We start from the raw sequence: 16,145 nt of genomic DNA, 5'->3' as shown, positions 1-16,145 counted from the left end.
GCAGTCAGTTAAAGTTATCACATACTCGACTATGCCACATACAGCACCAAGTTAGCTTGGGTACAGTCAGGTTTCTAAAGGGAAAATTAAAATAGATGGAAGTATTCGCTTAAAATGACTGGTTATTTAAACATTTTCTGGTATTGTGAAAAATAACAGTCAGGGATTTATCAAATGTCATAGAGTTTATGATATAGTTAAAGCTTAAGGTGTTGAGTATTTATCAGAGAACTTTAATCTTTCTGAGCTACATCAGAAGCCAGCGTGGGTTCAGGATTGGCTAGTTGGTTAAGTTAATTCGTAGTTTTTCACTGCCTGATTGTCTGCAGTCACAGCTGAGAAGATAGAAATGTCCACAAGTAAGCACTAAGTTGGGTGTTCTTTCCATTTGTGCTAAACATTTTGGTGTTCGAAACAGCTCAGTTTATTCTGCTGTTTGTAACAATTTTGATGTTGTTTTAGTGGACTAAAAAAGTTAAGACTGTTACTGTCCTTTTCCTATAAAGGATAGAGTATTAATCCATATAGTTAAAAGAATATATTTCATCCTCTTTCGAATTTCAAAAATGTTGACAAGTTAAATTTTCTCAAGTGGAGACAATTAATTGCCTAATTTTCTGGTACTAACTATAGTCTACATTTATACATTTTGTCTGATTGCTGGTTTTGTGGCTTCACTAGCTCCCTTTTTCTCTCTCCTTTTTTATCCTGTCTTTGCCGCTGCTTTCCACCTTATGTCCAGCTCCATCTTCAGACAGCTCCCTGTATAATGCTCCACTTCCTGAGTATTCCAGTTGCCAGCCTCCTTCAGCACCTCCTCCATCATATGCTAAAGTCATCTCAGCTCCAGTGTCAGATGCCACTCCTGATTACGCTGTAGTGACTGCTTTGCCACCTACTTCCACACCCCCTACACCACCACTGCGACACTCAGCGACACGTTTTGCAACATCTTTAGGTTCAGCCTTCCACCCTGTTCTTCCCCATTATGCTACAGTTCCTCGTCCTCTGAACAAAAACTCTCGACCTTCTTCTCCTGTGAACACACCCTCTTCTCAGCCTCCAGCTGCGAAGTCCTGTGCCTGGTCTACTTCCAATTTCTCGCCCCTCCCTCCATCTCCTCCGATAATGATTAGCAGCCCTCCTGGCAAAGCTACTGGCCCAAGGCCTGTCCTCCCCGTTTGTGTCTCCTCTCCTGTGCCCCAAATGCCTCCGTCACCGACAGCACCCAATGGGCTGCTGGACTCTGTAACATACCCAGTGTCTCCACCGCCTACCTCAGGGCCAGCAGCGCCGCCTCCTCCGCCACCGCCGCCTCCACCGCCACCGCCACCGCCGCTGCCTCCCCTCGCCTCACTCTCACACTGTGGATCACAGGCTTCTCCTCCTCCAGGCACCCCTCTTGCCTCAACTCCCTCATCCAAGCCCAGTGTTCTCCCTTCTCCCTCTGCAGCTGCCCCTGCCTCTGTGGAGACCCCTCTAAATCCTGAGCTGGGAGACTCCTCTGCTTCCGAGCCAGGCTTGCAGGCAGCCTCTCAGCCGGCCGAGTCGCCAACCCCACAGGGTAAGGCTTCACTACTACTACTGCTGACTACTGGTCACTTCAGAGTAGTGTGTAGCAATAACTGACTGCCTGGTAGAATGAGTCAGATGGTTTTAATAATTGAGCATCTCTTTACCAAAGTACTTACATGGGGTTTTATTTTATTTTATTTTTAAAAAAATTGAAGGAATTTTTTTTCCCTTTGGTCCTGGGACCTTAATTGTATATAGGAATTTAGTATGGGAGATATCCATATTAGACTTGGGGTTTTGGATCTTTTGCAGTAAGAGTTGTAGAAGGTGCTTTCTAATATTTTGGGACCCCTATACAAATACGTTTATTTTAAACTTTGCTAGGAAAACTTGATTGGCTGTCTTCCATGCAGTAAATAGGAGATCTAAATACTTCCTGGAGAGTTGGAGGTCTGTTTAATAGATAGATCATCCCAGAGCTTGCCCCGGGGCACTTCTGCTCTAAGATGTGCTGATTTTGATGTTTAGAGTGGGTAATCTCTGGGCCGGGGGCAGAAGGAGAGGAACGGCAGGCTTGGTGTGTACCCCAGAGGATTCCACAGGCCCGATTGCAAGTAGTGGTATAAGGGCAAACAGAGGGTCCTTAAAGGTTTGTCCCAAACACAAGCTGTGCTGCCTGACAGCTCTAAGTGTGGAGGATGTACATAAAGTTCCCCCAGTTCTGTAAGAGGAAACATTATGACCCTGCCTTTTGTTGTTGTTTATATAAGTATACAATGTAGTGAGGATGCCAAAAACAACTTCATGCTTAAAAACAATGTTACAATCTAGATTTAAAAATAACTCCCTTTGTTAAACACGACCTTTTTTATGATATTTCATCAGATTTTACTAAAAGGTGGCTCAAATTAGAATATGCGTAATTTACTATCTGATTGATATCTGATCAGAAGGCGCACGCAGCCTGACAAGGCTGACTGTCCTGCTGTGACTCAGAACTCAATCTGCAGGATAGGACAGCTTACCTCCAGCCTTTCATTTCTGTTTGTATGCCTGTTCAAGCCTCAGAAGTGACGACTACTACCCAGTGTGCAAACTCAGTTCCTTCTTTACAAAAACAAAAATTAACCTTTTAAGCCTTATCAGTAAATAAATACCTTTTTGTTATCATAGTCAAGTATATTATCTCAGCATCTAAGGTTTTACATGGATTATCTTGGGTCTATTATCTTGGGCAGTACAAATTGTGTGGGCCTGTGCACACGCGCGTGCGTGTGTGTGTGTGTATATAAAACATTGCATATCTCTCTAATAATATAAGCATTTGTTTTCAAATCCCTTGAGGGGGGTCTCATTGCTTCTGTTACTAAAGGTCAAATATTAAATGGTTGTGTAAATACTTTGGCTTTCAAATCATATCTTTTGTTAAACTAGTCTAGATTTTAAGTATAATGATAAATTAATCTCTTATATACAGTGTCTGAGTCAACTTACTTTAGAATGTCATTCTATATATTTTCCCTTGTAAAATATAATGATATATTAGCTCTGTTGTTGATGATTGTCTTAACTTTTCTTCCTCTCAGGCCTTGTCTTGGGACCACCTGCACCTCCCCCACCTCCACCCCTCCCACCAGGCCCTAACCACACCTCAGCACTCCCTCCTCCCCCTGGACCTCCTCCACCACCTCCACTTCCATCCACTGGGCCTCCTCCACCGCCTCCCCCACCCCCTCTTCCTAACCAAGTTCCTCCCCCTCCTCCCCCACCGCCTGCCCCTCCCCTCCCTGCATCTGGATTTTTCTCTGGATCTATGTCAGAAGACAATCGCCCTTTAACTGGACTTGCAGCTGCAATCGCAGGAGCAAAACTTAGGAAAGTGTCTCGGGTAAATTACCAAATTACTGAACTTTTAAATGTGTGTCTTGTTTCTAAATGTCTTAAAAATGTGAAATTACTGTATTATGCTGGTGTAGACCCTGTTATTAAAAGCCAACATAATTTAAAATTTTAGAAAAGGTGTAAGGGTAGTATAAAGATTGTGACCTCATCATCTCTAGATTCACTAGCTGACTTTTAACCACTATTTGCTTCTTCTTTTCTTTACGTATATCACCTTTATCACACAGTTTCTAATCTGAATGATTTGAGAGTAAGTCAGAAACACCATGTTCTTATTTTTCTATCTCATTATAAATTTGAAGGGAGGGTAGCTAATAATTTTTATGGCATTTTTTCTAGTTCAAGATCATTTATTAAATTTAATTATAATGTCTCTTATTTTAATCTGTGACAATTCCTCAATCTTTATTACCCTTTAAAAACACTTTTTTTCTATAATTACCTGAGTTTGATTTATCATATTTCTTCTTCTGTTGGATTCAGATTATGTATTTGGGATGAGGAAAAAATTACCATTAGGATAGTGTCTTTCAGTGCATCATTTGGAAAATCAGTACTGTTTTTCCCCATTATTGGTGGTCTTAACTTTATAGAATTCCTATTGACATATAAAGTCAGTGTTACTCACTATTGGTTCTTCAAATTTTAAAAAAAAAATGTACTTTTTTAAATCAATAATTATGTATTCCTCTGTTTTGAATGTGTTAATAAGCATTATTATTTACATAGGAAATTATTCTGTGTGTGTTCTCATTAAGGTGGAGGATGGCTCTTTCCCAAGTGGAGGGGGTACTGTAGGTGTGAACTTGGCCTCATCCAAAGGAGATGCTGGTCGTGGGAATGGACCCCTTCCTCTAGGGGGGAGTGGCTTAATGGAAGAGATGAGTGCCCTGCTGGCCAGGAGGTGAGATTTTATTGTAGTGGGTATGTCCAGAATCAAAAACACTTTGATAATTTTATCCTCTTCCCTCTTAGAACAAGAGTAGTTAGGCAGGCAGGCAGACAAAGATAGGTGATATAAAAATTTTTAATCAATTTGCCTTTCCAGGAGAAGAATTGCTGAAAAGGGGTCAACAATAGAAACAGAACAAAAAGAAGACAGAAGTGTAAGTGAATATAAAATCTCTGTGCCTTCAGGTGTGGAGCTCAAGCCTAGCTCATTAAAGACTCATATAATCTGAACTTAATTCTTTTGAGCTTATTTGCTTATTTTATTTATAACTGTACAAGTATTAAAAATGGCTTGAGTGTTATGTATAAAATTTTAATCTCATTCTTAGTGAATTGAGTTGAATATGAAGAGTTGTGGGAAAAGTACTGAAGTTCAAATGTCTAAAGTTAATTCTGTTCTCATACCCACCATTAAATGGGTGAATGGATTCTTGCAAGTTTTCTAATCCGTTAGGCTCCTCAATTTCTTTGTGTTAATGTAAGATTAAAGAATTATATTAGATCAGCAGTTTATGCATCACCCTTAGGAGCCCTGGGTTTATTAGCTGTGCCCCCTAGGATTGTACCTTCATATCCTATTCCACATTTCAGCTGGGTGAGCATCTCCAGCCTGTTCTGTATGTGCCATTCAACACAGCCATGATTGTTTTCTCTGTGCCGTCTGGCCTCCTTTCATAACACTTCTCAAATCCACCTCGTGTCCGGTTCCTAGCGTTGGCTAGAGCAGGCTCTCAGAGCTTAGCAAAAAAGGAGCTTTGTGAAGACAGTAGAGGAAAGACTGAAAGGAAGAAAGGGAAGCAGCGTAAGCCAGAATGGAAGGAAAATGAGGTAGATGGCAGAGAGGACATGGGGGGAGAGCTTGGAAACCTAGCTGCAGAGACTACTGTTTCTGGTGATGTGATCTTCATGTGACTGTTTCTGTATATTTAGGAAGATTCAGAACCTATAACTTCCAAGGCCTCTACAACAAGTACACCTGGTAAGTTCAGCAGAAAACTCCCTAAACACTAGTACTGTCCAAGTAAAAAGTCTCTTTCCCCATGTTTGGACTGACCAGTTGACTACTTGCTCATCAAAAATGTTAAAGTGCCTTCTGTACATTTGAAGGCTTTGATCTTTTTTTCTGCCTTTTGTGATTTCTTCCCGAAACTGAAATCTGTTAAATTCAACATTTTGCTAATGCTATATTGGCAAATACCTTAATATACATGTTCATGTGTGTGTTTATAGATTGAGATTATTCATTACAGTTTTAAAAGAGGAAATGAAATGCACATGTTAGGTAGCATATTTCAGAACATTCTCAGTTGAGGAAACAAACTCTTCCCTTTTCTTTTTCCCCCTCCACAAAGGGTTTCTCTGTAGCTATGGAGACCAGACTAGCCTTGACCTCATAGAGCCTCCCAAGTGCTGGGATTAAAGACAAGCGCCACCACTGCCAGGCTCAAACTCTCCGTTTCTATGCAGCCATTGACTGCTAGTAGCTCTTTGTCTAGGGGTTGTGCCACATGGAATATCCCATGTCTGTTTTGGCGTGTCAACTGATGGTGTTGCTGTGCTAGTCTTGTTCGAGAAACCATGTTGTTGAGAGGTCCTGGCTAGAGCTTCCCTGTCATGTCTACACATGCATTCGGCCTGGTCCTCTGACTCTTCTTAGAAGCTTCTCATCTTCTCATCTGTGATTTTCCTGAACTTTAGGTATAGGAGTTATATAGCAGATTATTAGCTGGGTTTGGCACCAAACAAGCCAGTCACTCTGTGCATAGTTGTGGATCCTTGTTACAGTCTCCATCTTTTGGGGGGAAGGAAGGTGACAGCTGTATTATCTGTAGCTATAAAGAATAATAGTGTATAGTTAGAAATGATATTGGTGTAGGAAAATGACAGTAGTGCTGGTTTTCCTCTCAGGACATTTTCCCACTCTAAAAAAAAATCTTTTTGAAGTTGGCTATTTCTATCATTAACATTGTGACCCCATGAACTAATTTTCCACAATGCATCTTGGTTTTTCTCTAAATGAACTTGGTACATTATCTTTATAAAAAAATCCAACTGATTTTAACCCACACATATGAAATCAGGAATTCATTTAGAAAGGTTTAGAGCTTCTTTTTCATTTGTTTCATTCAATTCTTAAAATTGGCATTGTAGCCAGGCGGTGGTGGCACACACCTTTAATCACAGCACTTGGAAAGCAGAGGCAAGTGGATTTCTGTGAGTTCGAGGTCAACTTGGTCTACAAATCAAGTTCCAGGACAGCCAGAGCTACACAGAGAAACCCTTTCTCAAACAACAACAACAAAAAGACATCGCATTAAAACATTTAATGAGCCAAAATGGGTGAGAGATTTAAAAACTCTCTTGGCTTTCCAACATCAGGTTTCTCTGTAGCTTTGGAGCTAGCTTGTTCTGGAACTCGCTCTGTAGACCAGACTGGCCTCAAATTCACAGAGATCCACCTGCCCCCTGAGTTCTCAGAGGTGGTCTGTACCACCACTGCCTGGCAATATTTAAAGCCTCTTAAGCACAGAATCTCATGAAATGTTAAATGCAACTGTGTCAGCTGTGTCAGAGGGAATGACATATCAAGTCACCTGGGCTATTTTTGGCAAGAATGATGTTTCCTTCTGTATGTAGAGTGTTTAGCTAGCGGAAACTAGCACATTAACATATTATGAACAGAGGTGTGGTGTTAAAGTTGAGTACGAGAAAACTAGGAAATGACAAGTTGACTTACCAGAGATTCTTGGGGAAAAGCAAATGTTAAAAGACCTGGTTCAGTTTCCAGCACCCACATGGCAGCTCATAACTGTCTGCAACTCTAGTTCCAGGGGATCTGACACCTTTACACCAATGCACATAAGATAAAATTGAAAAGACTGTTAGGAAAGATAAGTAATAGATTTGGATTTTGTCTTGCAAGTATTTGTGTTGATGTGTAAGTCAGTAAAACTTTTTAGGAGCCCTTTAAGTTGGCTTTTGTCCGCCTTGTTATTGTGGAGCTGGGGAAGACTGAGTTAAGAAAACTAGTTGGGGGCTATATAGAGATGGCTCAGTGGTTAAGAGCATTGACTGCTCTTCCAAGGGTCCTGAGTTCAATTCCCAGCAACCACATGGTGGCTCACAACCATCTGTAATGAGGTCTGCTGCCCTCTTCTGGCCTTCAGGCATACACGCAGACAGAATGTTGTATACATTGTAAATAAATAAATATTTTTTTAAAAAAGAAAACCAGTTGGGAAATCTGCTGGAGCCAGTGGAGTAGCTGGTGGAGGTGACACACTTTTAATTCCAACACTCTGGGAGCAGAGGCAGGCAGATCTCTGAATTCAAGGCCAGTTTGGTCTGCAGAGCAAGTTCCAGGACAGCCAGGATTGTTACACAGAGAAACCCCTTTAAAAAATAAAAAAGTTTGACTGGGTAAACTCTTACCTGTAATATCAGCATTTAGCAGACTTGAGACAACAGGATTGCCACAAATTTGAGTCCAGCCTGGATTATATATACAATTCTAGATTACCTTGAATTACAGTGTGAGACTGTCTAAAAAAAAAAAACAGACAAACAAAAAAGAGATTAATAGATTCTCCCTCCTCTTCTGTTGAGGTAGTGTTTGCACTCCATCTACCAGCAGTTACTTTCATCCTTCCACCTGCGTCGTCTTTGATAAGTGTCTCAGTGGCTCTTCTTCTCCCTTCCTGCTCTGTCTTCCATCCTCTATTACTTGGGTTAGTGTGTTGGATGTAGTTCTTATTCCATCATCTTGGCTTCCTGGTTTGTTGATGTTCCCTTACTAACTGCCGACTGACAGAGTGCCTTAGCTATTCCCTTATAAAGGAAGAATTAAATATTGACCAAGTAAAGGAAAATCAATGGCAACTTTTAGGTTCTTCCCTAGGTGCCTTTAACAGTTCAGAGCCCAAAGCAGGCGGCAAGGGAGTTTTAATTTAGTTTTGCATACAGTTCAAAGAGACTTTAAAGCTTTCTCCTGAGTGAAGATGTACAGAAGCCACTGAGGGGAAACATTAGAAAACATATCATAGATTGAACATTTTATTTACTATTGGACAAAAAGTTTAGTACATTTGAATTAATTGGATTCTAGTGTAAATTGTGTTGATTAGTAAGAGGCCACTATCATGTTATTGCCACTATCATTTGGATTACTTATGTTATTGCTGCTATCATTTGGATTATTTAGATTTTATAATAGAAGGGGTTTCAAGGAAACTTTTAATTTCTTCTCGTTTTTTTGATTTGATTTTAGTTTTTTGGACAAAGTCTTACTATGTAGTCTTGGCTCCTTGGAACTCATTGTGAAGACCAGGCTAGCCTCAAACTCAGAGCTCTTTCTGGTACCTCCTGAATTTCCATTTTAAGTTCTAAAAACCATAAAATTTAGAGTCCTTTGTGTTCAGAATTTATATTTGGTATATGTATTATTACTGTGTCCATAGAATGATAGTTCTTTTGTGTCTTGTTTTGCAATGATTCTAGAAGGATCTGAGGTGTATTCGTTTAATAACACTTGTTTCTTATTTTTGAAGAACCAGCTAGAAAACCTTGGGAGAGAACAAACACAATGAATGGCAGTAAGTCACCTGTCATCTCCAGGTATTGATCTTTTTCTAAGATTTATATTACATGCTTGTCTAAAAAGAAGTTAATACATTTTTATCATAGAAAACTTTTGGTTGTACAAAGGAAAACATAAAGACACCTATGAACAACCACTAAATTTATATTTTTGCTACTCCTGATTATCTGATAAATTCTGCTGACATGTTTGTTAATCAGATTTATTGATATTTTATGATAGTTTATCCCTTCTAACTTGTTTTTTTAATTCAAATTAAAAGAAAAAAACAGTGTAGCAAATATTAAAATGCAACTACCACCCAAACTTAACAGTTACATGTCTTATGTCTTTGCATCCATATTTTTGCCTATTAATAGTTTGAAAGAAACTTGCAAGTAAGTGATGTTTTAACCTAAATACTTTGACAGTCTCTCAAAGAACCCAGGACATCTCCACATAACCAAAATAGAATTACTGCCCCCACAGCAATTAAATGTTGAACGGTAATGGAAATCTGATATAGCATTGACCAATAATGCCCCATCAGTCTCTATATAATTTTTAAAATACAATACCAATTTGCTGTATCTCTTCAGAACTTCTAACTGTGGCCTGGAGAAGTGGCTCAGTGGTTGCTCTACTGAACCCAGGTTCAAGTCCTAGCACTCACATGGTAGCTTCCTGGGGATCCAATGTTGTTTTCTGGCTTGTGAAGGCACTGTAGTCACGTGTAGACATATGTATAGGCAAAATACCCATTTGCATATAATTTAAAATTATATAATTTAGGTGTGGTGGTACAAACTTTTTAATCTCAACATTCATGATGCAGAGACAAGTAGATCTCTGAGTTTAAGGCCAATCTGGACTAAATAGTAAGTTCTGGGCCAGGCAAAACTACATAGTTACATAGTAAGATCCTGTTTCAAAAAACCAAATCAATCAATAAATAATAAATTTTTCAAAAATATTAAAACCCAACATTTTTAATTATAGTCAAGTTAGAGAAGATGGGCTGGAGAGATGGCTCAGTGGTTAAGAGCATTGCCTGCTCTTCCAAAGGTCCTGAGTTCAATTCCCAGCAACTGCGTGGTGGCTCACAACCATCTGGAATGAGGTCTGGTGCCCCCTTCTGGCCTGCAGACATACATACAGACAGAATATTGTATACATAATAAATAAATATTTTTAAAAAAAGTTAGAGCAGATAGGCTTGCTTTCTCTCTCTCTCTCTCTCTCTCTCTCTCTCTCTCTCTCTCTCTCTCTCTCTCTCACACACACACACACACACACACACACACACACACACACACACAAAGATAATACTCAGACTGGGAATATAGCTCAGTTGTCAGAATGCTTACCTAATGCGCACAAAGGCCTGAGTTCAGTGTCCAACACTGCATGAACTGGACATCGTAGCATATGCCTATAATCCCAGTACTGAGGTACAGGGGTTGGGGATGAGACAGAAGAAAGGTCAAGGTCATCCTCATCTACTTAAATTTGAGGCCAGCTGGGCCTACATGAAATCCTTTTCTCTAAAGACAAAGAAAGGAAAGATAGACTCCATAAGCAGTACTTACTTATTGCTGTGCGTTAACTGTAGGCAAGAGTGTGGCGGTAAGAATACACTGAGATGAATGATCGCTAATATTGAAATGTCATGGTTTTCATTGAAAATCTACTGGGTTGGCATTTGATGGGAGAAAATGTTCTGTACATGCCCAGGAACAGTTAGTTTTGCATACATTAAGCTACAGATATTTATTAGTCTATTGCTTTGATACTCACAGAATAGAGCTGTCTTTGCTTACGTTTTGATCCTTGGGAAGTAGATGGCTGCAGCCTACAAAAGTAGCCTTTGTGTCATATAAATTAGTATCAAAGTACCCTTTTAAATTTGGCAAAATAGGTATTTTAAGGATAATTAACACCTTTAGGGATAATTTATTTTTGTTTTGCTTGCTATAACTAAAAGCCTATATAAATCAGTAGTATCGTGGGAGTTATCTTCTGAAGTTCTACTATATACCTTTAAATGGTTTTTCCCCTTCATAGACGGGATTCTCCAAGGAAAAATCAGATTGTTTTTGACAACAGGTCCTATGATTCATTACACAGGTATCATCCTGCTGTGACTTTGTGATTTCAGACTTTTCAATAACACGTCCAGGGTAGGGCTGAGCTTTTTCTACCTGGATTGGTAATCACCACAAGGGAGACTTTACTATAGTTTGAACATTAAAGTAGAACCCTGCTACCACTCAGTGGTTGGATTTAGACATTTATAAATGATAAAATGAAAAGTCAGATCATCTTACGGTGTTTTCCTTTAAAGACCGTTTTCTTCATGATTTTATGACAAGTCTTTAGAGAATGGAATTGAAGGGCCTGTGCTGGTTTGGCTAGAACGCAGGATAGTATTGTAGCCACAGATGAAGTTGCTTGTCAGTGTAGTGAAGCAAGCACCTTTAACAGTCGGCACCCAGCTTCCTGAGCACATTGTTTTTGGATTGCAAACAAACAAACAAACAAAAACCCAATCCTTATAATATTAAACATACAAATCTGGGAGCTGGGCTCAGTGATCATGTCCTTAGCACATGAAATGCTTCGGTCTTGAAGTTTGGTCTTCAGCACTATTCACCACCTCCTAAAGGGAAGGGCAGTATAGGGCAGTATCAATCTATTTTTCTTAATTGAAAACATGCAACAATTTTTAAAAGTCTGTAGATGCTTTTTTTTTTAGCAATTTGTAGAATATGATAGAAAAGAAAGTTAAATATTGCCGTATAGTTGCTATATAGGCATCTAGGAACATTCTCCTATAGTTAAGGAAAAATACATATTTAAACATCTCATAAACCCTCATGTTTTATTATAAGTTATAATAAAAACCCATAATTTAAAAGCAACAGATATAAAGAGGGACATGGTATTAATATGCCTGTAATCTTGGCATTTCCGATACTGAGGTAGAGCTATGAATTAAGGGTATCCTGGACTATATAGTGAGACCTTGTCTCAGATAAATGGATGAATACATAAACAACTGAAATATATGCATTTTATCAGAAGTACAGTAATAGCTGGGCGTGATAGTGCATGCCTTTAATCCCAACACTTGGGAGGCAGAGGCAGGTGGATCAGTTAAGTTCAAGGCCAGCCTGGTCTACAAAGCGACCTCCAAGACAGTTAGGACTGTTACACAGAAAAACGCTGTCTTGAAAACAAAACAAAGAAAGAAAGAAAGAAAGAAAGAAAGAAAGAAAGAAAGAAAGAAAGAAAGAAAAGAAAGAAAGAAGAGGGGAAAAAAATACTTTCCATAAATGTTAATATATGCCAGCCAGGTACAGTGGCCTATATACCTTTAATCCCAGAACTCTGGAGACAGAGACAGGAAGGTCTTTGTTTGAACCCATCCTCATCTACATAGATCAGTGTTTCTCAACCTGTGGTTCACCACCCCTCTGGGGGTCAAACAGCCCTTTCACAGGAGTCATAGATCAGATATCCTGCATATCATATATTTGCAGTATAATTCATAACAGTAGCAAAGTTACAGTTATGAAGAAGCAATAAAAATAATTTTATGGGAGCTGGAGAGATGGCTCAGTGGTTAAGAGCACGGCCTGCTCTTAGCCAAAGGTCCTGAGTTCAATTCCCAGCAACCACGTGGTGGCTCACAACCATCTGTAATGAGATCTGGTGCCCTCTTCTGGCCTGCAGGCATACACACAGAGTATTGTATACATAATAAATAAATATATATTTAAAAAAATAATTTTATGGTTGGAGGTTACCACAACATGAGGAACTGTGTTAAAGGATCGCAGCGTTAGGAAGATTGAGAATTACTGGACTTGCAGGACTACACAGAGCCTGTCTCAAAAGAAAAGAAATACATTAATATTACATACAGCCATTTTTTAAAATGTGCATCAGGTCTACTGAACACATGGGTTAAATAATGCATAAAGAGGATATCTGTCCATTAGTAGTTCTGTGATTTGACTCTGGTCAAATTCTTATTTGCTAAAATTGCTTTTATGCCACTGGAAAGCAAAATATTTGGCATATTTATTTTGTCAACTTTATTTTTCCATAAGTATTCATATTACAGTCCAGCCTTTTTATTTCTTTCTTTGAGGGAGGCTGTTTTCAACAAAAGGTTTATTAGGAAAATCTGCTAGAACAGAGGAAAACAGTGCGTATAACAAAGTCCTCTAAGTCACCTTCCTGCTCCCATACCAGGCCAGGGTAATGTTCCTTCAAAACAAAAGAAGTGGTGATTACTCCTTTCCTTCAGTATGAAAAGTTCCCCCCTTGAGTTAATTCTCGTGGTGGTGGCAGCGGTGGTGGTGGTGGTAGTGGTGGTGGTGGTGGATTGCATGTTAGCATGAATTAAATTTTTTTAAAGTTGCATGTTTGCACAGTTGTTTATTAATTAACATTTTAAACTGTTTAACAAATGCAGATGTGTTTGTATACTATAGCATATTTCTCAATTATGTAGATATTGTACCTGTTGGAATTTCAGAAATAGTCATTATCTATCTTAGGAGAAATTTACTAATTGACCTTCTTAAATGAGAAAGATAGAAAGCAGATTAATTAATAATTTAATTCTGGAAGGCAGTGATAAATAACCTGGGTGTATAAAATGCAGTGTACCAACCCTTAAGAATATATACTGTACTTGACTGTACACAGAACACTGGATATTTTGCTATGGGTCTTAGATCTTAAAACTTTAGAATTAAGTAGGGTCTTCAGCAAAAAACGATGTGTCTTTATGAGAGGAGAAGCAGTTCTTTATATAAATCTGCAGTACTTAGTAAACAAAGTTTCTGCAAGTTACTGTTTAAGCAGATGCCCTATAAGCTAAAGTTGGATGTCTTGGTTTTGTTTCATAAAACTTTTTAAGCAATAATATGTTTTGATATTAAAGCAAATTAAGTATTTCATCTCCATAAACAATGCCTTTGGATTTAAAGTGTTATATCTTAAGAATTATGAAATATAACTTTATAGTAAGTTATGTGTGTTGGATTTTTATTCAGATAATTTGCTAATCCTGGTACTCTGCAAAATTGAAATAATGAGATTGACTAATGGTCTGTAGAATGATTACTGTTCTAAACCAGAAAATGAAGACGTGGGCGACTGAAACTCCAGATTCCCTCTGAGGAATTTCTCTTTGTTTCTAGGATTGGAGAGGGAGCCATGACTGATTTATTTTATGTCGAAACTTATGTTTGAAATATGCCTATTCCGTAGGACATTTTAAAATGTCCTATGGAAAAATCAAATAAAAGCTAAACTTTTGAAAGTGCAGTTGTAATTGAGAGGTTCTATCTTAGAATTTCCCAGTTTTTATTTTTCTGTTTTCTTTTTAAAACAAAGTAAATTTATGGACTTTATGGCAACATAGATCCAATTGAATATGAGAGTATGCTTCTAACAGTCATTTTTCAACATTTTTATTTCAGTGCTTAAAAAGGAAGCAAATAAAGAAATTAGGCTTACTAAACTATTTTTTCCTATAAACTGAGGCTCAGAACTTATAAACTGATCTATGATAAAATATTTAAGATATTAAAGCTTTCCCTTTATTGATTTGCTTGATATTTAATACATAATATAAAGTTTCAAAAGTACCAAAAATGACTGCGTTATATATAAGCCTTGGGAGTTTCAACTGGCCACTTTGTCATGTCCATGGTCAACATGCCAAGTGTCACCTGGTCCAAGGGAGTACTATCTTCTATTCTCTTAAAGGAGCATCACTATATTTTCAGGCTTTTCAACTGTTTTCAGTAGATTAAATTGAGAAAAGTAAAAGATTTTCTGCATCCTGTTCTAATCAGTCCTACAATTTTCACAGTTGACTTTTTAGTAAAATGTGTTTATGAAATTAAATCTGCCACTGAGGTGGCAATTTTACAGTTAGTTACTTGCAAACTCATTAAATGTTATAAATATAATTTATCTGTACTGGAAATTTCTTTTGTACAGACCCAAATCTACACCTTCGTCACAGCCCAGTGCCAATGGAGTCCAGACAGAAGGACTCGACTATGACAGACTGAAGCAGGTTGGTACTCAGTGTGCTTCCTTTAACCGTTCTTTTTTTAAAGGGGGACAGGGGACCTTGCACACATACATTGTATACATGGGAATACTCCAAAAGATTACACAGTTGCAAATATTTTAGACAAATTAAAGTAGCCATATTCATCCCTTATTGTGCATCTCAATTCTTTTCTGGTTCAGTGAGTTCCCTTTAAGGTCCAGCAACAGTGAAGGGGACATGGCGTGCTTGTGTAATTTAAAGCTTAGCTGTAAGAACAGTAACAGTGGGCTTCCTCCTTTCTCTTCACATTAGCAAAAATAAACCAAACAAATCTGAACACATTTGATTTTGGCAAGAATACATGGGAAATGGACACTCTTGCATACTTGGGATTTCTTTTTTTCTTTTTTCGAGACAGGGTTTGTCTGTAGCTTGGAGCATACTTAAGATTTCTAAGAAGCAGTTTGGCAAAAGCAAATCTCCAACTTTTGACTCCATCAGTTTTATTTGAAGTGATTTATAAACATTGATTGGTGAAAAAATAAAGGAATTTTAGCAAGTTGATAATCATCAACTTCATTTGTACGTGAAAAGCTTTTCTTTAATGAACTTTAAGAGATAATTTAAAAATTTCTGAAGTGCACAGTATAACACTCACATAATTTAAGAGAAATCAATTCCTTCCAAAAATAGCTGCTGTTTTCACCTATGAAAATTGTGGTTCTTTTTATTGTCCTTTTAACTTTGAATGTACTTTTTTTTTTTTTTTAAGTACATTGTGTTTTGCCTGCAGATATGTCTGTATGAGGGCATCATGTCCTAGAACAGGAGTTACAGACAGCTATGAGCTACCATGTGGGTGCTGGGAATTGAACCTGAATCTCTGGAATAACAGCCAGTGCTCTTAGCCATTGAGCCATCTCTCCAACCCAAATGTCCTTTTTTTTTTTCTCTTTTCTCTAGTTTTTAAGACAGACTTTCTCCAGCACTCGGAAGGCAGAGCCAGACGGATCTCTGTGAGTTCGAGGCCAGCCTGGTCTACAAGAGCTAGTTCCAGGACAGGAACCAAAAGCTACGGAGAAACCCTGTCTCGAAAAACCAAAAAAAAAAAAAAAAAAA

General features: G+C 38.3%; 1 protein-coding gene across 1 annotated transcript in view; it reads left to right on the top strand.

Moving 5' to 3' along the window:
* Enah (ENAH actin regulator) overlaps positions 1–16,145 on the top strand; it is a 120,990-nt gene that overhangs the window by 87,097 nt on the left and 17,748 nt on the right. The window contains exons 7-13 of the mRNA XM_050142812.1: positions 743–1,564; positions 3,102–3,403; positions 4,176–4,321; positions 4,466–4,523; positions 5,299–5,347; positions 8,916–8,982; positions 14,969–15,047. Of these exons, the coding sequence (XP_049998769.1) occupies positions 743–1,564; positions 3,102–3,403; positions 4,176–4,321; positions 4,466–4,523; positions 5,299–5,347; positions 8,916–8,982; positions 14,969–15,047 (1,523 nt within the window). The remainder of the gene's footprint in view (positions 1–742; positions 1,565–3,101; positions 3,404–4,175; positions 4,322–4,465; positions 4,524–5,298; positions 5,348–8,915; positions 8,983–14,968; positions 15,048–16,145) is intronic.

Source organism: Alexandromys fortis, unplaced genomic scaffold, assembly GCF_014885135.2.
Source record: "Alexandromys fortis isolate MF-2015 unplaced genomic scaffold, M_Fortis_MF-2015_v1.1 scaffold_51, whole genome shotgun sequence".
NCBI lineage: Eukaryota > Metazoa > Chordata > Mammalia > Rodentia > Cricetidae > Alexandromys > Alexandromys fortis.
Note: the sequence above shows the minus strand (reverse complement) of the source record. Positions and strands in the feature narration are given on the sequence as shown.